The sequence below is a fragment of the Passer domesticus genome, chromosome 21 (assembly GCF_036417665.1).
Source record: "Passer domesticus isolate bPasDom1 chromosome 21, bPasDom1.hap1, whole genome shotgun sequence".
NCBI classification, from domain to species: domain Eukaryota; kingdom Metazoa; phylum Chordata; class Aves; order Passeriformes; family Passeridae; genus Passer; species Passer domesticus.
Window position 1 is genome coordinate 334937 of NC_087494.1, and position 25243 is coordinate 360179.

Consider the following 25243-nt stretch of genomic DNA (forward strand, 5'->3'; position numbering starts at 1 on the left):
GGACGGACGGACGGACGGACAGACGGCCACGGAGCCGCTTCCCGCGTTCCCAGCGCTGCCGTTCCCTGGGAAAACCCCGGGATTGCCCCCCCGGCGTGGGGCGGGGGCACCGCGACCCCCGCATCCCCCGGGACAGGCACCTCCGGCCTGCCCCTGCGCCGGGACTGCCCCCGCAGCCCCCAGGGAGCTCCCGAATGGTTCCCAGTCCCGGCAGGCTGGGAAGGGACCCCGGGCCGGCCCCCGGGACCCCCCCCGGGCTGTGAGCAGCCTGGGAAGCGGGATCCCAGCGCTCCCGGGGGACTGCGCCTTCCCCGGGGCTGGGGAGGATCCAAACCCGACCCACCCCGGGAAATTCACCCCCGGCACCTTGGGAAAGGGCCCGCGCTCCCGGCACGGGGACACGAGGGGACACGAGCGGTCCCGCCGGCACCGGGTGCCACCACGCCGCCTCCCGATCCCGGTGCCAGCAGCCGTGCCCAGGCCGGGCTGTGGGACCGGACCGAGCCGGTGCTTCTGTCTGCTGGAGGAGCAGTGCTGGCTGTCCCTGCTGTCCCTCTGTCCCTGCTGTCCCTGCTGTCCCTCTCTGTCCCTGCTGTCCCTCTCTGTCCCTGCTGTCCCTGCTGTCCCTCTCTGTCCCTGCTGTCCCTCTCTGTCCCTCCCTGTACCTCTGTGTCCCTGCTGTCCCTGCTGTCCCTCTCTGTCCCTCACTGTCCCTCTGTCCCTGCTGTCCCTCTCTGTCCCTCTCTGTCCCTCCCTGTCCCTCTGTGTCCCTGCTGTCCCTCTGTCCCTCTGTCCCTCTGTCCCTGCCGTCCCCGTGGGTGGTTCCCGCTGCCACCCTGGGCTCGGCCCGCAGGACCCGGGGCTGTTTTGAAGTCCCGCCTGTTGGCCTTGGCAGCAGCCGGAGTTTTTGGCTCCCGGCTCGTTTCCAGCATTTCTGGAAAGGGGGGTGGCTCGGCCCAAAGTCCCCAGACCAGCTCCTGGTGACGGCATCCCTGTCCGTTTGCCGTGTCCTCCGCCGGTGTCCCTTGGGTGCAGCTCTCAGCCCCGGGCACTGCACCCCGGGCTCCCCAAAACCCCGGGACTGGGGCAGGAGGAGCTCGGGAGGGAGCACCCCCCGAGCCGGGGGCACCGCGGGGTCCCTGTCCCCAAAACCGGCTCTGCCTGGCACGGCTGGGAGCGCCCTGACCCGGGCCAGACCCAGGACAGGGCAGGGATGTCCCACAGCCCAAGAGCCACCCCGAGTGTCCCCAGAGCGTCCCAGGGCTGGATGTGTCACCTCAGGCTCTGCCGGCGCTCCTGTTCTCCCCCCCAGCCGCTCTTCAGGATCAATTAACATTACTGGCGAGGCTAATTAACACTCTGCTAATTGCACTCTATAAATCACGAGCTTTAAAAGCAGCTCTGAGGAAGATGTCACGTCCTGAACGCCTGGGAGCCTCATCCAGAAATTCCTCGTTTCTCCAGAATTTCCTCCTGATTCCCGGGACTGGGAGGGGGTTCAGGACCCCCGGGATGTCCAGGGGGCAAAAATGTCCCTGCTGGGGGCGGGGTGGCGTCTGATTTCCTAAGACTCCCTGAATTCCTTGAATTCCCTGATTCCCCTGATATTCCCTGATTCCCTTGATATTCCCTTGATATTCTCCTGATATTCCCCTAATTCCCCTGATTTCCTTGAATTCCCTGAATTCCCTGATATTCCATGATATTCCCTGATTTCTGTGAATTCCCTGTATTCCCTGATATTCCCTGATATTCCCAGATATTCCCTGAATTCCCCTTTTCCCACCTGCAGCGCCCCAAACCCCGGCCCCGCCCCTTTCCTCCGCCCCGCCCCTCATCCACACAGGGGGCGTGTCCATGCAAATACACACCGGCCGTTAGCCAATGGCAGAGCAGCCCGGCTGCTGTATGCAAATCTTTCGGCGGGGTGGGCGGGGCTATGCAAATGCGAGCGGCGCTGCTCGGCCGGGCGGCGGCAGCGCGCGCTCCGGGGACGCGAACGGGACCGGGACCGGGACCGACAGACACCGGCACCGACAGACACCGGCACCGACAGACCCCGGCACCGACAGACAGACACCGGGACCAGCCCCGCACCGGCCCCGGACCGGCCCGCCGCGCTGCCCGGAGGGCGCGGAGCCGCCGGGAGGACGCGCCGCTGCCCAGGTGCGTGTCCCGCGGGGGCACCGGGGGTGCCGCGCTCCGCTGTCCCCGGCTCCGAGCCCAGGGGACGGGGACACGCCGCAGCACCGCTGTCAGCCCCGTTTGTCCGGCCCCGTCCCCGCGGCGGCGGCCGCACCGTCGGGGCGCACGGGCAGCGGCGGCGGGCCCGGCCCGGGAGGGGCCGGTGCGGCCGGGCCGGCGCCCGGCGGGCTGCTCTGGGCACGGCGGAGCCCCGGCCCCCGCCCCGCCGTCTCGGGATGGCGGGCTATAAAAAGCCTGCGGTTTGCGCCGAGCTCGGGGCGGTTATTTTTACTCGTGTCTGCGCAGGGAGGAACGCCCGGGTTTAACCCAAAAGTGCAGCCTGGGTGGCAGCCGCCCTGCCCCGGCCCCGCCGCCGCCTCCCCGCCACCCCCGGGGCCACCGGCGCCTCTGGGGCTGCGGCGGAGCTCAGGGCGCGGGGGGAAACTGAGGCACGGCACCGGCGGGCCCTTGGCTCGCTGTGGTTGCAGTGACAGCGGTGACGGCGCGCCCGGTCACCCCCGATGGCGCTGTCACCTCTCTCGGGGTGGCACGGCGGCCCGGCTGCTCCCGGCGCGTGCTGGTAGCAGCCCGGTTACGGGACACGGCCGCGGCTCCTGCCAGGGGCACCTCCAGGGTGGTGGCACCTCCGGGTGGCACCTCCAGGGTGTCCCAGTGCACCTGGGTCCCCCTGGCACCCGTGGAGAGCGAGGTGGACCCACTGCCAGATCCTCCTGCCCCGCACAGGCACTGCCAGCGTGTCCCTGTCCCATCCCTGTCCCATCCCTGTTCCATCCCTGTCCCGGTCCCTGTCCCATCCCAGTCCCTGTCCCCATCCTCGGGGTTTTTCACTCGTTTAATGACACAAACGTTCCCAGAGCTGCCAGCTCTGGACTTTCCCAGGGGATGAATTGCCGTGGAAGCTCGGGGTGGGCAGGACAGGGGGATGGGACCCCGGGCTGTGCCCAGGGACCCCCAGGGGCACCCCAGGGCACAGCCGGGAGGCAGCGTGGGTGCCCATCCGGCCAGCCCGGCCCTGGCACTGTGCCACGGCCCCGCTGCCAGGACACGTCACGGTGACGTCCGGGGCTCTGGGGAAGGAGGGAGGCGCGTGCAGGCCTCAGGTCTGCTGTGGGATCCCAAACCTTCCCAAGGCCAGGGCACGCACCACACCCCAAAAAGTGGATTTGGGAAACTTTGGGGGACTTTGGGAGGCTCCAGTGCGAGGGCAGAGGGATCCTGCTGGGTGCTGCCAGCACTGAGGGTGCTGCAAAGCCTGGCACGCTGCTGTGGGGGCACCCAGAAGGGTTTGGGGGGAAAGCAGGACAATTGAAACCCCTTGGATTTCACTCCTCTTCCCAAAAATCCCCGCAGGACTGTCAGGAGCAAACCAGGTGTGTGAGCCAAAGCCACGGGGCCAGCCCTGAGTGCCCCAAACACAATTTGGGGACCACCCCCAAATTAATCCACCCCAGTCCCTGGGGAATTGCGAGTTCCTCCCTGGATGTGGCACCCAGCGAGCCTCAGCCGTGCCCTGGGCAGGAGGGGGGTCCCTGTGTCCGTCCATCCCCCCGAGGGCCGTGAGCCGCCTCGGTTTTGGGGCCTTTTCAATCCTTCCTCCTTCCTCACACTCATTTTGGAACCGAAAATCCTCCGCCCATCGCCCCGGGCCGTGGCAGCGCCCGGGACTTTCGCTCTGTGTCACCCCAGGGTGACAGCGACGGGGACAGCGGGGCTGGAGGGTGGCAGTGTCCCCCCGAGCCCCCAAACCTGAGGGTTTTATGGCTGCTGGGTATTTGGGAAGTGGGGGACGGGCTTTGGGGAGCTCGTGGTGGTCCCAGACCCCCTCGGAGCCCCATCCCCACCTTTGCCCTGTTTCCCAGCTGGCTCCTCCCGGCTCCCAGTCCCCACCCGGCGCTGCCAGCCCCACGCTGGTTTGTACTGGTCACTTGTTTAAACAACCTATAAAAAGCAAGAGGCACAAACTCCGTGCTCAACTTTGACTTTTCCCCGTGCTGGGCTTGGGATGCTGCTCACACCAGCTCAGCCCTTCCCAGGGGATCCCCGGGATCCAGCCAGGGCTGGACGTGTCCCTCTGGGCCCAGCACTCCTGCCTGGTGCTCCTAAAACCCCATTTCAAACCCCTATTTAAAATCCCCTTCTGAAATCCCCATTTGAAACCCTCTTTTCAAAACCCCATTTCAAACCCCATTTTAAACCCCCATTTTAAACCCCATTTCAAACCCCATTTCAAACCCCATTTCAAACCCCATTTCAAACCCCCATTCCCATCCCTGTTGCCCTCCCAGTCCCATCATCATCCTCTCCCTCCTGTGGGATTTTTCTACTCCTGGCTCAGATTTTCCCCTCCCTGGGGGTGGAAACTCTTTCTCCCTGCTCTAATTGTGTTTTTTCCTCCACCAAACGCTTTTTGGGAGCTTCCAAATGCCACCAGTGGCTCTTTGAGCACCAATCCCCTCCCAGTCCTCCCCAGTCACCCCCAGCTCTCAGATTTGCAGCAAAACCCCCACAATTTGGTAAAAACCCCTGTTCCTACACTTTCTGCTCCCCATGGGAGGATGAATCCCTGGGCAGCTCCCAGACCCTGCCTCGGGGATGTTTTAGGGGAGCACTCAGACCCTGGGGCAGCTTTTTCCTTTAATGCCCCACCTGCCTGGATTTTAGGGTAAATCCGGTGGATTTTGGATTTCTGGGACCATCAGGGGTGTGAGGGTGCTGGAGGCCCCGTTGTGGTGCTGGGGATCCCGCAGTGGCTCATAGAAAACACGCGGCTCTCTCAGGGTTCGTTTGGTCTCAGCTCGCTAATTAGGAGCTGCAATTAGGAATTTACACCCCCGGCGCTGTGCCAATGCCCCCTAAAGGCACAGAGGGTGCGGGGGGTTGGAATAACCCCAATCCCAGCACGGGGGGTCGGGGTGAGGCCGCTGGGGGTGCTGGGAATGGTTGGGATGAGGTGGGAGCGATCCCAATCCCAACCCTGATCCTGATCCCAATCCCAACCCCAACCACGATCCCAATCCCAATCCCAATTCCAACCCTGATCCTGATCCCAACCCCAACCACTATCCCAATCCCAATCCCAATTCCAACCCTGATCCCAACCCCGATCCCAACCCCAATCCCGGTGCGTGTGAGTACCCATGGAAGGCAGCGGAGCCCGATGGGTGCCAGGAGCACCGGAGGGAAAAATCTCCAGTCTGGGAACTTTGGAATCTCCAGAGCCTTGGATTGTTGGGGTCCCGGTGCCCAGGGGACACCCCGTGGTGGGGACAGCGCCAGGAGGGGCTCTGGGATCCGGGAGCCCTCCCTGGGTGCCGGCTCGTCCCGGGAATCCGGTTCCACCCTGCCCTGGAGGTGCCACCTGGCTGGAGGTGACAATGCCCGTGATGCCCCTGGTGGCTTTATCCCAATTAAAACCCAGAGGGAAAAGCTGGAGCACCTGGAGGGACAGGGATGTGGCTCTGCTTCCTCTGGATTCCCTCCCACCTTCCAGGACCTTCTCAGCATCATCCCAAGGGTGTTTGCACCTGCCAGGACCCCTCTGGAATCACCCTGAGGGTGCTGGAACCTTCCAGGTCCCCCTGGGCGTCACCCCATGGGGCACTGAGGTACCACAGCAGCCAAGGACCTGAGGGGGATTGTCCCCAAGCAAAGCCTGGGAGTTATTTCATGTCCCTGCTGCAGGTGGGGGACACAGCCATCCGTCCATGGATCCGTCCATGGATCCGTCCATCCATCCATCCATCCATCCATCCATCCATCATCCATCATCCATCCATCATCCATCCATCATCCATCCATCATCCATCCATCCATCCATCATCCATCCATCCATCCATCCATCCATCATCCATCCATCCATCATCCATCCATCCATCCATCCATCCATCCATCCATCCATCCATCCATCATCCATCCATCATCCATCCATCATCCATCAATCCATCATCCATCCATCCATCCATCCATCCATCCATCCATCCATCCATCCATCCATCCATCTATCCATCCATCATCCATCCATCATCCATCCATCCATCCATCCATCCATCCATCCATCCATCATCCATCCATCCATCCATCCATCCATCCATCATCCATCCATCCATCATCCATCCATCCATCCATCCATCCATCCATCATCCATCCATCATCCATCCATCCATCCATCCATCCATCCATCCATCATCCATCCATCCATCCATCATCCATCCATCATCCATCCATCCATCCATCCATCCATCCATCCATCCATCCATCCATCATCCATCCATCATCCATCCATCCATCCATCATCCATCCATCCATCCATCCATCCATCCATCCATCCATCCATCCATCTATCCATCCATCATCCATCCATCATCCATCCATCCATCCATCATCCATCCATCATCCATCCATCCATCCATCCATCCATCATCCATCCATCATCCATCATCCATCCATCATCCATCATCCATCCATCCATCCATCCATCCATCCATCCATCCATCCATCATCCATCCATCCATCCATCCATCCATCCATCATCCATCATCCATCATCCATCCATCATCCATCCATCCATCATCCATCCATCATCCATCCATCCATCCATCCATCCATCCATCATCCATCATCCATCCATCCATCATCCATCCATCCATCATCCATCATCCATCCATCATCCATCCATCATCCATCCATCCATCCATCCATCATCCATCCATCCATCCATCATCCATCCATCCATCCATCCATCCATCATCCATCCATTCATCATCCATCCATCCATCCATCCATCCATCCATCATCCATCCATCATCCATCCATCCATCCATCCATCATCCATCCATCCATCCATCCATCCATCCATCCATCCATCCATCATCCATCCATCCATCCATCCATCATCCATCCATCATCCATCATCCATCCATCCATCCATCCATCATCCATCATCCATCCATCCATCCATCCATCCATCCATCCATCCATCATCCATCCATCCATCATCCATCCATCATCCATCCATCCATCATCCATCCATCCATCATCCATCCATCATCCATCCATCATCCATCCATCCATCCATCCATCCATCCATCATCCATCCATCATCCATCCATCCATCCATCATCCATCCATCCATCATCCATCATCCATCCATCATCCATCCATCCATCCATCATCCATCCATCCATCCATCCATCCATCCATCATCCATCCATCCATCATCCATCCATCATCCATCCATCCATCCCTGTGTCCATCCCCCCAGGCTGAGGCTGTGCAGGGACGGGGGGGTCACAGCCAGGTCCTGCCCCAAAGTGCCACCCCCGAAATGACCCTCGGGGACCCGGGGGTGTCCCCAGGGTGCGCCGCAGGTGTCGGGGCCGGGCGGAGCAAGGAGAACCCTCCAGGGGTGGTTGGGAACGGGAGAACCTCGCCTTCTCCACCAGGGAATTCTCGGCCCCTTCCGGCGGGCCGGGGTGGTCTGGGCACCCCCCGGGCCTCGGGGGGGCACGGGGGGGTCGTGCGTGGGCCCGGGGACACAGGGTGGCAGCGGGGCCGTGGGAACGGCAGCGCAATTTCCTTCCATAAATTAAAATTAGTTTTGATCAGCTAAAAATAGCAGCTGAGCACGATGGTAAAATGGCAACGTGCTCGAGAGGGGGAAGCGGGACACGCCGGGGGCATCGGGGGACCCAAGGGTCCCCAACTGCACCCTGGCATCCGGCCTGGCACTGGGGGGGGCTGCTGGCCGAGCTGGGGGTCCCAGAGTTGTCCCCAACACGGAGCTGCCACCCCTCTGCTCCCCAGCTCCTGCCTGTGGCTGTGCTTTGGGGACAGCGGGGACAGCCAGGCCGGGTCTGTCCCCACATCGGGGTGGGCATGAGGGACCCCCTGGGGACACCTCAGTGCCACCCGTGGTTCTGCCCTGTTGGTGGCACTTGGGGATTTTGGGGTGGCTCTTGCTGTGGGGGTGGCAGAAGAGCAGGAATTGGGGGGGTGACAGCAGGGGGGTGTCCCAGCGCTGCGACAGGCTCGGGGGTGCTGGCACCCCTCGGGCAGGGTGGCACGGGGTGTCACCAGCCCCGTGTCCCTGCCCGGGCTGGCTCAGGCCGCAGGGGTGGGTGGGTGGTTTCGCTTTGCTGGCTCCTCGTGCAGCCACTTCCTGGCCTGCGGAGGTCAAATTTAGTCTGCTGGAGCTTGAAAAAAAAAAAATTTAAAAAAAAAATCCCCAAATTTGAACCTAAAACCAACCCTCCTTTTGTCCGAGGGACCCTCCCCGCCGCCAGCCCGGCCCCCTTTAAACGCCCTCCCCGTCCCACGGAGCCGCCAGGAGCAGCTTCAGGAGCAGCCCCGGAGCGAAGCCCGGGGTCTGGGGTGGGGTCTCTGCTCCCAAAGCCCCCTGAAGCATTTGGGATCACGGCCCACACCCACAGGTGCTCGGGGAGCGATGGACTGGGGTGGCTGAGCAAGGCCGAGGGGATTTTCTCTCCTCTAACTCAGCAGAATTTCCCAATTTCCCCCCATTTTCCGCTTGGCCACCATCTTCGCGGAAGAAGAAATGACCAAACTTCCTCTGAAAATCGATTTTTTTTCACAGCCAAACTTATTTTTGGCGGCGCTGGGGCGGACTCTGGCTGGGGACAGCCCCGAGGGTTGTGGGGCTCAGGCACTTCTCGCTGTCTTCCAGCCCCAAACCCAGCGGAGGAGGCGAAAATGGGCCGAAAAAAAATCCAGATCAGCCGGATTTTGGACCAGCGGAACCGGCAGGTAGGGGTGAGGTGGGATCAGGGAGGACGGGAGGCAAAACCACGCAGAGGGGAGATTTTTGGGAGAACTGGGCACCGTTTTTGGGGAGTTTCACCCCCGGCCCCCCTCAGGTGACCTTCACCAAGCGGAAATTCGGGCTGATGAAGAAGGCGTACGAGCTGAGCGTGCTGTGCGACTGCGAGATCGCCCTGATCATCTTCAACAGCACCAACCGCCTGTTCCAGTACGCCAGCACCGACATGGACAAGGTGCTGCTCAAGTACACCGAGTACAGCGAGCCCCACGAGAGCCGCACCAACTCCGACATCCTCGAGGTAGCGGCCGGGCCGGCCCCGGGGCCCCGCGGTGGCCGCAGGGACCTGCTCACTGTCGCCTCCCCGCAGACGCTGAAGCGCAAAGGGCTGGGGCTGGAGAGCCACGAGCTGGAGCTGGAGGAGGGCCCGGAGCCGCCCGGGGACAAGGGCAGGAGGAGCGGGGAGGGCGTGGATCTGTCCCTGGCGCGGCCCAGGTTTTATGTGAGTCGCTGGTGGCACGTGGAGGGTCCCCAAGGGTCCTGTCCTTGGGTTCTGGTTCATCCTGAAAGGTCCCCAGGGTCCCCAAGGGTCCTGTCCTTGGGTTCTGGTTCATCCTGAAGGGTCCCCAGGGTCCCCAAGGGTCCTGTCCCCTCCCTGTCCTTGGGTTCTGGTTTGCCTGCAGGGTCCCCATGCCCTCCTTGACCTCTGGTTTGTCTGGAAGGGTCCCCAGGGGTCCCGAGGGTGTCCCTGTCCCTGACCCCTGTGTGTCCCCAGAGGTCCCCAGGGGTCCCGAGGGTCCCTGTCCCTGACCCCGCGTGTCCCCGCAGAGCCCGGTGCCGCTGCCCGAGGCCGCCTACGGCAGCTCGTCCCCGGCCACCGAGGGCTCCCTGGGCAGCGGCAGCAGCTCCCCGCAGGGCCCGGGCCGCTCTCCCGCCTTCAGAGCCGCGGCTCCAAAGCCACCAGGACGGTCCCCAGGGCCACTGCCCCCAGGTAGGCTCGGGGACACTGCGGGGGGTGGCACAGGGGAAGGGACCCGGCCGTGGGGGTCCTGTCCCCACCCTGGGCACTCCATCATCCCCATGGGCCCCTGGAGGAACCCCACCCTGGGCACCCATTACCATCGTGAGCACCCCATCCCCACCTTGGGCACCCCATCCTCAATATGGGCACCCCGTCCCCACTGTGGAGACTCTGTCTCTTCCACAGACATCCCATCCCCTCCATGGACACCCCGTCACCCCCTTGGACACCTGCATGGACACCCCATCCCCACCCTGGGCACCCCATCCCCACCCTGGGCACCCCATCCCTGCCGTGGACTCCCCGTCCCCACCCTGGGCACCCCCACTGTGGAGACTCTGTCCCTTCCACAGACGCCCCATCCCCTCCACGGACCCCCCGCCCCGGGCACCCCGTCCCTTCCCGGGCACCCCGCGCCCCGCGGGGATTTTCCCCGCCCGGCCCCGCATGCAAAGCTCCTCTCCCGGGGCCTTCCCGGGCGCGGGGCCGGGGCTGCGTGGGCAGCAGCGGGGCCGCAGCTGTGGAAACACCGGCCCGGCCTCGCTCCAGCTGCTTCCTGCGCGCTGCCCGCAGCCGTGCCCGCAGCCGTGCCCGCAGCCGTGCCCGCCGCTCCCTCCCGAGCGGCGCCGCCCGGCACGGGGGGCTCAGCCCTGGCGGTGACAGAAAAACGCCTCAAACCCGGGGGCTTGAGCAGAAACCCCCCGGGGGCGGGGGGCGGCCCGGGATGGGTCGGGCAGCATCCCAAATCCTTGGTGGGGACAGCGTGGTGGCCGCAGGCACGCCGGGCATTCATGGCAGCCGGGTGTGGGTGCCCCCCAGCCGGGGTTTGCGGCCGCTGTCCCCCGTCGGTGGCCCCAGAGCCGCATCCAGCCGCTGCCCTGCCGTGTCACCTCCTGTCGCAGCCCAGGTGGCCCCGGAGGAAGTGGCTCTGGCGGAGCGCGGCACCGTGCAGGCACACACGGCCCCGGGGCCGCGGGGATGCCCCGGGGGTCATCCGTGCGTCCCGCTGTCCCTCTGTCCCCCAGGGCTCAGCTACCCCCTGTTCCCCGCCGCCAGCCTGAGCCGCGCCCTGGCCACCAAGACGCCGCCGCCGCTGTTCCTGGGGGCCGAGGGCCGGCGTGGCGAGTGCCAGGGCGGCGTGGCGAGCGGCCGGAGCGCTGCCGGCGCAGCGGTGAGTCTGCTGTCCCCACGGCCACGCCGCTGTCCCCTCCCCAAATCCCGCTCCTCCCCCGCGCCCCGTCCTGCGGGCCTCGCCGGGGGGCTCAGGGAGGGCGGGGAGGGGTCCCCCGGGGGTCTGGGGCACAGAACCCATCGGGGTCCCCCCATTTCCCGCAGCGGCCGCTGTTCCCCGCGCTGCAGACGCTGAGCCCCGTGCTCAGCCCGGGCAGCTCCGGCCTCCCGAGCCACGGCCTCGCCGGCTTCCCCTTCCTCAGCCCGGCCCAGGCGGGTGAGTCGCGGTCCCCGAGCCTCGGGACAGCGCTGTCCCCTCCTTTTGTCGCCCTCCCCGCTCACTGTGCCCTCCCACCCCGCAGATTTTGGGGCTGGCGAGGTCGCGCCGCCCCCCGGATTCCTGCAGCCCCCCCCGGCGTGGCAGCACCCCCGGGACCTGGCAGCGCTGGGGTGAGGACGGGGTGGCCCTGGCGTGGGGACAGGGTGGGGACAGGGCAGGGGACAGGGCAGGTACGATATGGCCTCCCTGGGGTAAGGACAGGGTGGCCCTGGGGTGGGGACAAGGCGAGGGTGACCCCATTCTGCTGCACCCACGGGTGTCACCTCCCAGCCACGGGCGCTGCTGGCACCCAGGGGCAGCCCCCACCCACCAGGGCGCTCCTGGGGGTCACCCCGAAGCACCCCCAGTTATTCCCAGCCCGGTTCCCCCATGGATTTCGTCCCCTTGTCCCCCCCAGCAGCCGCGTGGGCCCAACTGGGCCAGAACCAGTCCAGGACAGGAACTCGGGGAGGGTCCCAACCCCTCTGGGGTGACAGCCGGCAGTGACGCGGGGACAGCCCCTCACCCGTCCCCTCTCGCCGCAGGGCCAGCAGCCGCACCGTCCCCGCGGAGGAGCCAGCCGCTGTCCCCGGCGCGTCCCCGCAGCACCAGGCCATCAGCATCAAGTCGGAGCGGGTGTCGCCGGGGCTGGGCTGCCCCCCGGGCACCCCCCAGCCGCCCCTGGCCAGCCTGGCGCCCCTCAGCGAAGCCTCCCGAGCCCCCGGCGACCTCCAGCCCCGCGATGACTTCGCCAAGGGCTTCCCCCCGTACGCGCCGGGGCCGCCGCGGCCGCTGCCGGACGAGCAGAGGGTCCCCGTCCCCCCCGTCCCCCCTGTCCCCCCTGTCCCCACGCGCAGGGGACAGCCCGTGGACGTTTGGCACAGATAGCGAGGCCGGCGGGGCGCGGGGACCCCGCTCGGGGGAGCAGCCCCCCGCCCCTGCCCCGTCCCAGCCCCTCGGGAAGCCCCCGGTGCCACCGGCAGGGTCACTGTCCCCACCCTAGGGACCCCCCTCCCCGGTGCCCCAAATGCCACCAGGTCCCCTCCTTTCGGCCGTGCCAGGAGCCCGGCGCTGGACGCTGTCCCCTGCTGTCCCCTGCTGTCCTCTCCTGTCCCCTGCTGTCCCCAGCGAGCGGGAGTGGCCGGGAAGTGCCACGCGGTGGCAGCAGGACTGAGAGCAGCGGCAGCGGCTCCAATTCCGGCCCGATCCCGCGGCCAGGGGACAGGGGACACGAGAGGGGACAGGGGACAGCGCTGCGCCCCCAGCCCGGGGCTCTTTTCTATTTATTATCCAATAAAGAGCTGGGGGGCTCGGGGTGTCTGCTGTGAGGTTTTTGGGCTCGGGCAGCCCGGTTTGGGGTGGCACGGCATTGCTGTCCCCACGGGAGGGGTGGCACGTGCCCGGAACCCCTCGGTCTCAGCGTCGCTGTCCCCCCCCCGCGTGTCCCCCAGGCTCAGGGGTCACTGCGCAGAGGGGTGGGTGACAGCCGGGTCACCCCTGGCCTGGCCGGGTCGCTGGGGCTCGGCCGTGCTGCTCCCACCCCTCGGTGACCCCAAAAAACCTCTCGGGGGTCTCGGGGGAGAAGGAAAAACCCCTGAAATCGGGATTTGGGGGGCAAGGCCGGGCCCAGCTGAGCTGAGCCTGTTTTAGCTCAGGGCTGGGCTGGCTTTGGGGGTTCTGCCGATTTTTGGGGAGGGGGAGCATCCCCTGCTGTGCTGGGCACGGCCACTCTGCTGGGGGGGACACGGCGGGACAGCGGGGTCCTGCAGCGCCACCACCCCACGGGGACACTGGGGAGGTCCGGGTCCCCCCAGCACCGCTTGGGCACCCCCAGGTTGGGTTGGGGGTCCCCCGCACCCCGCAGCGCCGGGCTGGGCCCCTTCCCTCGGCTGGGGGGGCGGATAACAGCCCCGAGATTAAAACCCGGGCGGGAGATTAATCCTGGGCAGAGTTTGCCCGGTTTAACGGCGCGCCGCAAATACCAGGCGGGATTAGGGGGCTGTGCCGAGCCCCGGAGCCGGGCCGGGCCCAGCGCCACCCCCAAGGGTGCCAGGTCCCCTCCAGGGCCACCTTTGGGACCGGGCCGGGGCTTGCGAGGCGGCGCGGCGGGGGCCGGGGTGAGAACGCTGATGGAATAGCAATGACTGCGTGATTTATGGTTTGCATTATTGCACGGCTCATTTGAATATATGCTAATCAGGCTTTTTTTTTTCTTCTTCTTTTTTTTTTCCTCCCCTGGTTTTGTTTGTAAGATTTAGATTTGCTATGGCAACCCGCTGGCATGGAAGGAGCGCCAGGAAATGTCAGGGCGAGGTGAGCCCCGGGGAGGGGCCGGGGGCTGGGGTGGCGGGGGTGGCGCTGGGGGGGACACGTCGCATCCCGGCACCGGGACACGGCAGCGGCCGGCGGGAGCGGAGGGCAGCGGCGGGAGCGCCGGGAGCCGCCGGAGCCGCGCATCCCACCCGAGCCTGCAGGTCCAGTACCGCCCATTGCGACACGTCCCAACCTGGGCTCGGGAGGTGCCCTGGGGTGTCCCCAGCCCCGCTTCGGTCGCCAGAGCGGCCTTTCTGTCCCTTGCGGAGAGGGTGGCACTGCCCCAAGGTGGCACCCAGGGAGCCGCAGCTCCCTTGGGCTGCTGGGGTGACACCGGGGAGCGACAGAGCCGCCGTGTCCCCGCTCCCGGCCCAGCGCGGCCACCTCTGGCCCTCTGTGTCCCTCCCAGCCGGCCCGGGAGGTGGCCCAGTAAATCCCAGTTACCTGCAGGCCCAGCCGGGGCCGCGCTGCTCCGGGGGGCTCCGGGGGGCTCCAGGGGGCTCCGGGGCTTTGTCTCCGCTCGGAGCCGGCGCCCCCCCCGTGCTGCGGGCGGGAGCTGCTGGGGGGCCCCGCACCCCAGTTTGGGGTCGGAGACATTTCCATCCCGGTTTGGGGTTAATTCCTGCCCACAGCAGCCCCGGTCAGCGGATCCCCTGGCGGGGGATGTCCCCGGTCCGAGGGGACATCCCGGGTGGCCACGGGGTCCCCCCGCTGTCCCCACCCCTCAGCTCTGCTGCGCGGCTCAGGGACCGTCCGGTGCCCGCGGGCAGGGCCGGGGACACTCCGGATTGTCACGGCGCTCCGGGTGTCCCTGCAGGGCCGCCCTCTGCAACCGGGGCCGATCCCACACAACCGGGGCCGCTCCCCGCACAACCGGGGCCGCTCCCCGCCGTGTAACGGGGCAGCCGCCAGCCCCGGGGCTGCGGCCCCGACGGAACGGAGGCGACCGGGCCCTCCTGGCGTCCCCGCCGCCTCAAACCGGGGCCGAGACGGGCACCGGGGGCTGCCTCTCCCCCGGTGCATCCTCCCCCAAACGCCCACTTTGTTGTTTTGCAAAAGCCCTGAAATATTCATGGCGCTGCGCCGAGCGCCTCTTAATGAATTTTTGATCAAAACTCCATCAAGGAGACAAAATACGCCACCCACTCCCCTAAACCCGCGCCGTCGGGGGTGGGGGGCAGCGGGCCCGCCGGTACCGGGCTGGAGCAGCCGGGCCCGGCCCGAGCGCCTTCCACCGGGGGAAGCCCCGGGCAAACCGGGCGTCTCACCGGCACCGGGAGCGGGAATTACGCCGCTGGCCGCAAGATTTGGGGTGTCCGACACCCAGGCCAGGCCTCCTGCTTCTCCCGGGGCCGGCGGGGAGCGGCCGAGCCCCCGGGAAGCCCCGGCTGGACGGGACGGGCGGTGGGCGGCCGGGGACGCGCGTCCCGGTGCCCCCCAGCTCGGCCGCGGGAAATATTCGTTAATGAGGAAATGCATAAGCGGAGCTCATTAGGGGAGAGCGCGGAGCCCGAGGCCTTCCCGGAGCGCCGGGCCGGGGGCTGCTCGTCCCCGGGGCGGGCAGGGCCCGGGGGGACACCGGGGGGCACCGGCACCGGCACCGGCGGTCCCGGCTCGGCGGCAGCGGCCGCACATCCCGGGGGCTCCCGGGGCTGGAGCTGGGCCCGGCCCCGCTCGGGGGCTCCGGGGCTGCGGGGGTTGGGTGTCTCTGGGTGTCCCCCCTTCCCCGGGGCCGAATTTGGGGCGCAAACCCCCCCGGGCGCTGCGCGGAGCCCCCGGTTTGGTTTTTTTTGGCGCTCCCAAAATCACGGTGAGCCCGGAGGAGCGGGGGAAGGTGGGATCCATTCGCGGGGGCTCGCAGGTGTTAACCCGCGGAGCGGCGAGGGATTTGGGGTGCAATCAAATAAAAAAATCGCCAATTTCTGCTTGGTTTCCACGCAATAATCCCGCAGCGGCCCGGGCAAGGGGAGCGCCCTCCGCAGCCCCGGGGGGGGGAAGGAGCAGGAGGAGCCCCCACCCTCCCTGCGCACCCCATGGGGTGCCCCAAATCCCGAGGGTCCCCCGGGGAGGCGCGGTGGGGTCCCCGGAGCGCCCGGTGCCCGTGCAGGGCCGCATCGGCGGGGTCAGCGGGATTGCTGTTATTATTATTATAATTATTTATATATATTTTTTTTTATAATAAAATCCTCGTTATTTTTAGGTTGTGCTGCTGCCAGAGCCGCCCCCCGCCCCCGCGCTCCCCCAGCCCGGTTTCCCCCCTCCCTCTCCAGGCTCCGGGCGAACCTATCCCGCTCCCGACGCGAGCGCGTCATTCCTTACGTAGCAAAATATGGAGAAAGCAAGGAAAAAAAAAAAAAAAAAAAAAAAAGACGCATTTTTTCCCCTCCTCTCTCCCATCTCCATTTCCAAAAGGGACAAAATGGATGTTGGGGCGGAATCCGCCCCCCGTTGCAGCCGCCTCTCCCCGGGGCCCCGCTGGCGGCGGGGCCGGGGCTGCCCGGTGCGCCCGGGGCCGCGGGCAGACGTTCCCTGTTTAACCCCACGTAACGGCAACGTGATCGCGGGGGGCTCCGCTTCCCGCAGCCCGGCCGGGGCTCTCCGGGAGCCGCAGCCCCGCTGCCGCTGCCGGTTCCCCCCAGCCCCGGTGTGCCGGCCGCTCCCGCAGCCGCTGCCGCTAAGTCAGTAATGGACGCAGAGGTGCGGAGGGAGGTAAATAATCCCCTCCCCGCTCCCTGGGTTGGTTTCTTTATTTTCCGCCGCCGTTTTTCCCCCCTCTCCTTTGCCCCGCGCTGAACTCCCGGTGCCGCCGGTGCCGCCGGTGCCCCGGGAGGGGCAGGGCTGGGCGGGCACCGCGGCCGCCCCGCTCCCCCTCCCGCTTCTCCCAACTTGGAGGAAGTCTGCGAGGGGGGACCCGCGCCGCCCCTTCCCCCGCCCGATATCTTTAATTTTTCCTCCCGGGGGTGGGTGCGGTGCTCTCTGCCCTCCCCCCGGCCCGGCCCGGATTAGGGTCCCGCGGCCCCGGTGAGAGCGCCGGGGTGGGGGTGCGATGGCGGCGGCGGGCGGGGGGAACGGGGACGAGGCGTGGAAAGCTGCCCTCCCTCCGGCTCCCGCAGCGCCGGGAACAATGGCCACGGGCTCCGTGGGGACAATGCCCGGCGGAGCCGAGCTGCTTGGGTTGCAGGACACGTCCACCACCGCCTCGGCCACCCCGGGCCCCGGCCCCCCCGCCGCCCCGGGGCCCGCGCCCCCCGCGCCCCGGCCCGCGCAGCCCCCGCGCCCCCGGCGCCGTGGGAAAACGCGTGGCCGGGAGACCGGGAGGCGACACCAAACTTAGCGAAAAGTGTCCCCGCGCCACTCCGGGGGTCTCCGCCGTGCCTGGGCCGCTCCGGGGTCCCCGCGGAGCCCTCCTCGCGGCCGTCCCCCGGCGCGGCTCGTCCCGCCGGGCCCCGCGGGCGCGGCCGGCCGCGGCTCAACAGGTCGGTACCGGGCACGGCCCGGGCGCGCTGCCCCCGCTCCCAGCCCCCTCCCCTCATTATTCCTGTTATCCCAAGGCAGCCTCCGTGCCCAAACGCCGGCATGTGCGAGGCAAACAGAGCGCGATTGTTCCGAGCCTGGGAACGCGCGGAGGGGGCGCGGGGGCCGCCGCCCGCCGCCCCCCGCCCGGCCCCCGCTCAGACGCGATTGTGATGGAAATGGGCCTTTCCCCGCATGCTGTTGAACTTGATGTTGACTCCTTTTCTTTGGAGTTTCACATCTCCTCGCTCACTTGTTTTGTGGGAAAATTTTCTCCCGAGCTTCGGTGTGAAATTAATTAATCGGGGCCTCTAGATGGCAATGGGACACAAAAGGGGACAGCCCGGGGAAACTCCGGCAAACTCACAAAAGCCACCCCCGGGGTTTAGAGCCCCGGGGCCGGTCGGAGCGACTGCCCTGCCCTGCCCGGTGCCCGAGGTAAGGGGCTGCCGGAGCGAAGTTTCGGTGTGTGCAGCTATTTTTATTATTTTTGAATTATTATTTTGCAGGGAAAGGATTTGGGGTTAAAAAAAAAAAAAAGGAGAGCAGGGGAGAAAGGGAGAAAGGGGCGTGGGGGTGCTGTGTGTGGTTGGGGTGTTGTGTGGGCATTCCCTTCCATCCCTGCGTTGGTGCGAGGTTGTAAAAACAACAACAACAAAAAAATTCAAAAAAGGGAAAAAAAAAAGAACACAAGGGAAAAAAAATCCCCATGCAAAAGGCCGGGGTTAAATTCGGCATTTCTGGCGAAAGGAAGAAAAAATAATTAATTCTCTTGGTTTATTGCTATTTTTCCCTTTGAAAAAAAAAAGTATCTGGGGGTTGCTTCTGTGCCCAGCTCTGCCCGAGCGGGCACGGCGGGGACTCCCCCGAGCCGGGGAATCCGCGCCGCGCACGGGGACGGGGAAACCGCCGGGCTCCCAGCTCGGACTGGGAATGCTCGTTCGATTCCCATTCGGACTGGGAATGCTCGTTCGATTCCCAGCCCTTCCCTCGCTCGCGGGTTCCGCGGGTGCCGCGCGTGTGCGTTCTCCGGCGGGGGGAAATGGAAAATCAGATTTTCCTCGGAAGCACTTCGCAGGGCAGGATGTGGCGGGTTTGAGGCGCATCAATCTTTTGCGAAGCGTTCGGGGATTTGGGGGAATATTTTCGCAAATTTTTAGGCCAAAAATACGAGCGTCAAACGCCATCCCGCTCTTTGTTGCCACAACACCTTTGGGTGACAGCGGCTGCGGGAGGAAAATCATTAAATTCTGTTCAATCTTTGGTTTTCCCCCACATCGATATTTTCAGCTGGGCAGGAATTCGGGGGAATTTGCCGGGGGCTTTGGGGACCCCTTTTCCTTGGGATCGCTCCCCCGCCTCTCCCGTGCTGGCGGAATCGAGCTGCGAAGCGACGCGGAGGGAAAGGAGTCGTTGGATTTTAAATGCAAATAATTCCCAGCGACGTTGGAGGCAAACGAGCGGAGGGGGGAAAAAATTAGAGAGAAGCAAAAAATTGGGGCGGGAAAAGGAAAAGAAAAAGACGGGGTGGGGGGGGGGGGGAAATCTCGGTGGGAGAAAAAGCGGGGAGGGAAATAAACAGCGGGAAAATCCACTTTGGAGGGGAACCGGGCCGGGCGGGAGAGCGGCTCCGGTGCCCGGGGAGCGCCCGGTGCGAGGCTGCGGTGCCCGGGAGGCTCCGGGGAGCGGGGAGCTGGTACAGACAGCCAGCCGGACAGACGGACAGGCCCCAGCGGTGCGGCTGCCCCTCCCGGGGGTGCCCTGGATGTCCCCGCAGCAGAGGCCGTGCCCAGGGCCGGCCTGGGCTGTGCCCACCCCGCGCGGGGATGGCACCGGCCGCGGGCACCCACGGCCTGCCCGCCACCGGGAGCGGCCCCGGCCGGCCGGGCAGGGGCTCCGGCGCCGCCCGGCCCCCGCCCCGCCGCCGGCCTCGCCGGGAAAGTTGCTCCAAGTTGGAGCGATGGCGGCGGCTCCTCCTGACGCGTCTCCTCTCTTTCCCTCCAGGTGGGCACGGCCGGGCGGCCAGGCGGGCACCGACACCGGCGAGGCGGAGGTAACGGAGCTCTCCCCCAGCTCCTCCCCAGCGGGACGCGGCCGGCAGCACCGCAGGGATGCGTGGCAGGTGCGGGACCCGCAGTTTGGTGGCGTTACCGGGAGCGGCGGCAACTTCCCGGCCCGGCGGTGCCCGAGCTCGGTGCGCTGGGACCGGGCCCGCGGCCGCCGGGCTCCGGGGCTCCGGGGGGAAGCGGGGGCCCCGCGCCGAGCCCTCCGCGCTGCCTCCCGCCGAGGCGGCCGCCGGTTCGTGCGGCGAGCGCCGTGCTCGCACCGGAGCCCAACATGGCTGCTGTAGTGAAGGTATTTCATTCACACCGGGCCCTGGGCCGGGGCAGAGGGGGCACCGGAGCCGCCGGGGCCGGCCCAGCGCCCGCGGCCGCCGGGGAACCGGGTACAGGCGGGCGGCGAGTCGGTAAGTGGCGGGAGGAGCGGGCCCGGTGCAGCCCCGGGCGCGGACACGCTGCCCCGGTGGCGGCGATGCCAAGCGCCTCCCGTGGGCAGCGGGCACCGGAGGGCGGCGGGGGCGAACGGGGCCGCCGCGGCCCGCCCGGGCCCTGCGCGGTGCCCGCGGGGCCGTGGGCGGCGAGAGCGGCACCGGCGGCCCCCCCGCTGCCCGGAGCGGCCCCTCCCGGTACCGGGCCCGGGCCGGAGCGGCTCCCGGGGCGGCGGCGAAGCTCCGCCGGTGCCGTTCGCTCCCCCGGCGGGGCCGTGCTCGGTGCTGGGGTTTTGCCCTTTGGCAAACGGGAGCCAGCAGCGGGCAGCGGGAGCCGCGGGCACGGCGGGGCCCGCGCGGGGCAGAATTTGGGAGCCCCGGTTCGGAGGTAACGGCGGCGCTCGGCCCACGCGTGCTGCGGAGCTGGGAGGATGGCGGGCAGCGGCACCGGGGCTGTGCGGGAGGACGGGCCGGTAATTTGGCACCGAGCTGGCAGCGTGTCCCCGCTGTCCGCGTTCGGCCGTGCCGCGCAGCACCGGGGACGGTAACGACAATAATTAATAGGCACAATAATGATAATTAATTAGCGGCAGCTCCGTGAGAGAAGGACGGAGGAGGCACGACCCCGCACGGCCCCGGGCGCGGCGCGGCCGCCGTTCAGCACCACGGAGAGCGGCGGGGCCGTGCCCGGTCCCGGTGCCCGGTGGCGGCGGGAGGCGGCTCCGCTCGCTCCCCGCGGTGCTGCGGCCGCCGCCGGCGGTTTGGGGAGCTCCGGCCAAGGGCTGCCCAGCGCTGGGGGTGCCCGGTGAGGGGCAGAGAGCCCCGCTGCTCCCGGGGAGCCCCCGGTGCTGGCGGGTTGGCATTTCCGCAGGCGCTGCCGTTCCTTCCAGCGCAGATACTCCGTATATTCCATATGTTCCATATATTCCATATATTCTGTACATTCAGTACATCCCATATATTCTGTATTTTCTGTCTGCATAGGTGTGGGTGTGTAACAGGCCGAGCGCGGGCAGCGGGGGCCGGGGCGGATCTCTGCCTCCCTCCCGAAATCGGAGCACCGGGAGCGGGAGCCGGGCCCCGCCGCCCAGCCCGGGCCGCCGCTTGGTTCCGTTTCCGCCGTTTCACCGGGGCTCGGTGCCACGAGGCGGCCCCGGGAGGACTGCGGGGACGTGAGGAGCTTGGGGACAACGGGGCACACTCGGGGCCCTGCGGGCACGCGGGCGAGTGTGCCCATCGGCGTGAGCACCGGGCTGGGCCCAGCTGCGTGCGCTCCGCTGTGCCCGGGCACCCCGGCGCGGCTGGTGCCCGCAGGGTCACGGCGGTGCCCCCGGTCAGGCGGCCGGGGAACGGCCCCGGTGCCCCCGCCCCGGGCAGCGCCGGCGGGACCGGCCCCGGGCGGCCGCACGGGGGGGGACGTGGAGCCGGAGCTCGGCCCCGCGCCCCGGCTCTGCCCCTCCGAGCGGCGGCCGCGCTTTCTCCCGGGCCGGGGCTGTCTCTGCCCGTCGGTGGGCTCCGTTACACCGGGGATAACGGGTGGTTGGAGCCCCGCTTGACTCCTGAGCACATTCCAAATTTTCCCTCTGCAAGCGGCTCCCGTGAGCGCAGCCCCGACGGGAGGGACCGGCGCGGCCGCCCCCGCCCCGCGGCCTCTCCTCCTCCCCGGGTTTACCCGCAGGCCGGCCCGGGGGGGCTCCGGCCCGGGCGGGGTGACCCCCGGGGCACCGCCGCTCCCCGACGGGGCGGGCCGGCGGCGGCGGGCGGCTGCCACCGGGGGGGCCCGGGCCGAGCAGACGGAGCGGCCCCCGGGGACAGCGGCGGCCGTGGCGAATGGCGCAGCCCCTCCCGGGGGGGTGACCCCTGCCCCGGCCCCACGCCCGGGCTGTCCCAGCCCCGCCGCTCGGGCTTTGTCCCCGCCGGCCGCCCCGTCCCTCCTCCCGCCCTCCCCCGCCCTCCAGCCAGTCCTGCGCCGCCGACTCTGCCTCAACTTTAGAGGCAGGTCCCGGGGACGCGGGGCAGCGGGAGAGGCACCGGCACCGGCACCGGGCGGGGATCCCCATCCCCATCCCCATCCCCATCCCCATCCCCATCTCCATTCTCCGTTCCCTGTCCCAGTTCCCCATCCCTGTCCCTGTCCCCGTCCCCGTTCCCGTTCCCGGCCGAGCCTCCTCCTCTCCCCGCCGTTCTGGGCAGGACGCGGTGACCCGGAGCCGACGGTGACCGCGGCAGCAGCGGCCCCAGCGGGATGAGCAGGTACCCCCGCTCCGGGAGCCCTCCCCGGGACCTTTCCGGGGCTCTCCCGTCCTCTCCCCGCTCCCGCTGGGCACCGGAGCAGCCGCTCCGCCGTTTCCCCCTGAGCGGCCGCACGGCCGGAGCTGCCGGGAGCTGCCCTGAGCCCCGGTGGGGACGGGGCCGTCCCGGGACCCTCAGGGTGACCCCCCCGGGAACCCCCGGCCCGGACCCGCGGGAGGCGCGGGGTCCCTGCCGGGGTCGCCGGGCCCGGCAGCCGGAGCGGATGTGGGAGGAAGGGGAGGAAGAGGAGGAAGAGGAGAAGGGCTCGGGGGGAACCCCGGGGGGGCCCTTTCGGGCCGGGCCCGTCCCTCGCCCGGGCGCTTTCCTGACTCAGCAGTTCCGTGCCCGTAATTCCAGGAATTGTCCCGGGGCTCCGGGCTGGCTCTGGGGGCGCATCTGGGGCTGGCAAGGGCGCAGCTCCCTGGGCCTGTGTGTGGGGCTGTCCCTGGGGGACACGCTGTGCCACCCTGCCCCGTGCCACCCCTGCCCCGTGCCGTCCTGTGCCGTGCTGTCCTTGTCCTGTGCCTGCCCCGTGCCACCCCTGCCCCGTGCCATCCTGCTCCATGCCATCCTTGCTCTGTGCCTGTCCCGTGCCATCCTTGTCCCGTGCCACCCCTGCCCTGTGCCTGTCCTGTGCCATGCCCAGCCCACGGGGGCTGCTCTGGGCCGAGCCCCCTTTGGGGTCCGGCTCCTTTTGGGGGGCGGCAGCATCGCCCTGGGGCTCCGGGGTGGGCACCGGGGGTGGCCGTGCCACACCCCAAGGCAGCGCAGCCCGTCCTGCCGTGCCACCCTGGGGCTGCCGTGGCTGCTGGCACCGAGGGGACAAACCCGGGGCTGCTGGCACCGAGGGGACAAACCCGGGGCTGCTGGCACCGAGGGGACAAACCCGGGGCTGCCGGCACCGAGGGGACAAACCCGGGGCTGGTGGCACCGAGGGGACAGACCCGGGGCTGCTGGCACCGAGGGGACAAACCCGGGGCTGGTGGCACCGAGGGGACAAACCCGGGAGCGGCCGCGGCCGCGCTCGCTGCAGAGCTGGGCGGGTTTTTCTCTTTGGTTATCTAGCTGTATGAGTGTATGTGATATCATAAAGCTAGAGAACCGAATGTAAAAGCCCTCTCGCTGTCCTCCAGGCCCGAGGGCTCGCTGCCCACCGGGCCCCCGCGCCCCCGGCCCCGCTGCCCTCGCCGGGGAAGCCGAACGCGGAATTTTGCCTTTCTTCGTTTTTTACTGAGGCCCAGAGCTGCTGCCTGTGCCTGCCTGATGATTTCGCTTTCAACCTCCAACCCTGGTGCTTTTATTTTATTAATTTTTCCTCCTTTTAAAATTATTTTTAATTTATTTTTTTTTACGCTGCGGTTTTAATTTCCACCCCGACAATTAACGCGGGCTCACGCTGGAGATAAATGAAACGGGGCCAGCTCCGAAAGGACCCCCTGAGAAACGCTGTTTATAACCAAGTGGAAGGAAAGTTGCTTAAATATATTACAGCATGCAAATTTTAATTTAGCACAAACCCCGTTCCCGAGGCCGATCTATCTGCCGGGGAAGGGAAATAAATCATTGCCGCTCGTCGCTTCCTCTGCGTCTGCGGAGAGATCGCAGCTTTGTTCTTCGGGAGAGGGATTTGGGAGCACCCCAGGCTGCTGCGGGCTCAGAGCCCTCCAGGATCCCCCGGATTTGGGATCCCCCTGCTCCTCTCCAGCTCCAGGGATGTGGGGTGCCCTGTGGGATAAGGGGGCTCCGAGTGGTGACCCCAAAGGTTGGTCCGTGCCCCGTCACTCCTGGGGATCCCAGGAAGGCTTTGCCGGGGGTTTTGGGGTGCAGCCCGAGGGAGGGGCCTCAGCGCCGATCCAGAGAGGTGATCCAGGCAAATCCATGTGCTAAAAACCTTTTAGGATCAGGGTGGGCTGCAGGGCACGGGGCAGCTGCACTCCCCACTCGCTGTGGGGCCTTTGGAGCAGCAGTTCCCAGGCTGGGACCGAGAGATGGGAAAGGGGAGAATGAAACAGCTCAAGGCCCCAATCTCTCCCTCCCTCCCTCCTCTCTCCTGGGTTTTCCTGTGGGGTTTTGTCTCCTCTTCCACCCAAAGGCTGCAGCACAGGAGGAATTTGGGGGGAAATCAACAGGTGTGGCCAGGAGAGGAGCAGATTGCCTGGCCTGGATCCCTGGGATCCATCCCTGGGATCCATCCCTGGGATCCACCCCTGGCACTGATCCTGCACCCCAGGACACCCCGGGCTCACCCGGTCTGGGGCCTTCCTTGGGGCAAGGAGGGCCTGGGGCGTGTTCGGGGTGTGGGACACAGCAGGGACAGCGCCCAGACACCCCAAAATGTGCTGTGGGGTAAAGAGGAAGCCATGCCCAGCGCCCCGTGCCCCATGGAGGTTCCACACGCACTGGGGCCGGGGGTGGCACAGGCACGGCGTGTCCTCGGTGCAGACCCCGATCCCGAGGGAAACGTGCCCTGTCCTGGGCTGGTGCCACCCTGGATGGGCACGGGAACCCTTCCCTGTCCCCTCGGCTCTTCCCAAGGGCTGTGGGAGCAGCTTTTCCCTTCTCCCACGCCCGGCTCTCCCCGATGTGGTCCCTGTGTGGCTCCCGTGTGAGTCTGGGCAGAGAATTCCTGAGTTTCTGCAGCTGGAAGGAGCCTCTGGCTGATGGGGACAGCTGGGGACGGCCAGGATGGTGCCCAGAGGTGGCTGTGCCACCCTGGGAGGGACACACCGGGCTGGGAACCAACCCCAGCCTCACCTCTCCCATTCCCAATCCCAAAAATCCCCAAGGCCCCCCCAGATCCCAGCTGGGACCAGCCAGGGGGGATCGGCGGCGCAGGCTCCAGAAACCTTCTCCTCCCTCCTGACTACTTGTAAACCATTTAGCAGGAATTTCTTAAAATAGGTTCCACTTTAAGGACTTATCTGCTGAATACCATTAATTTTCTGGGGTTCGTTAAAAGCAAACTTGGTCTCATAGCAACGGAATCTATTCCAGGGAAGCAGCCAATTGCAGGGTGTGCAACCCAAGGCACGCGGAGAAAAGGAGCCTTTCAGGTTTATTCCAGGCCTCTGTGCCTCTTTTTTTATTTTTAATTTTTTTTTTTCCCCGAGAAGTTTTTAATTTCCAGTGTTTTTATTCCCCGGTGGA

General features: G+C 66.6%; 1 protein-coding gene across 11 annotated transcripts in view; it reads left to right on the forward strand.

Moving 5' to 3' along the window:
- The first annotated feature begins 795 nt into the window (after positions 1-795).
- MEF2B (myocyte enhancer factor 2B) overlaps positions 796-25243 on the forward strand; it is a 45109-nt gene continuing 20661 nt past the window's right edge. For 7 of the 11 annotated variants that reach the window (XM_064396564.1, XM_064396568.1, XM_064396570.1 and 4 more), the window contains exons 1-9: positions 7771-8967; positions 9078-9482; positions 9809-9971; positions 11027-11172; positions 11337-11448; positions 11534-11621; positions 12036-13607; positions 13743-13803; positions 19321-19438. In XM_064396564.1, the coding sequence (XP_064252634.1) occupies positions 7840-8967; positions 9078-9482; positions 9809-9971; positions 11027-11172; positions 11337-11448; positions 11534-11621; positions 12036-12378 (2385 nt within the window). In that variant the 5' untranslated portion in view covers positions 7771-7839 and the 3' untranslated portion in view covers positions 12379-13607; positions 13743-13803; positions 19321-19438. Of the gene's footprint in view, positions 2167-7770; positions 8968-9077; positions 9483-9808; positions 9972-11026; positions 11173-11336; positions 13608-13742; positions 13804-19320; positions 19439-25243 lie in introns of those variants that run through there. The other 4 variants (XM_064396565.1, XM_064396573.1, XM_064396563.1 and 1 more) reach the window with 4 other exon arrangements.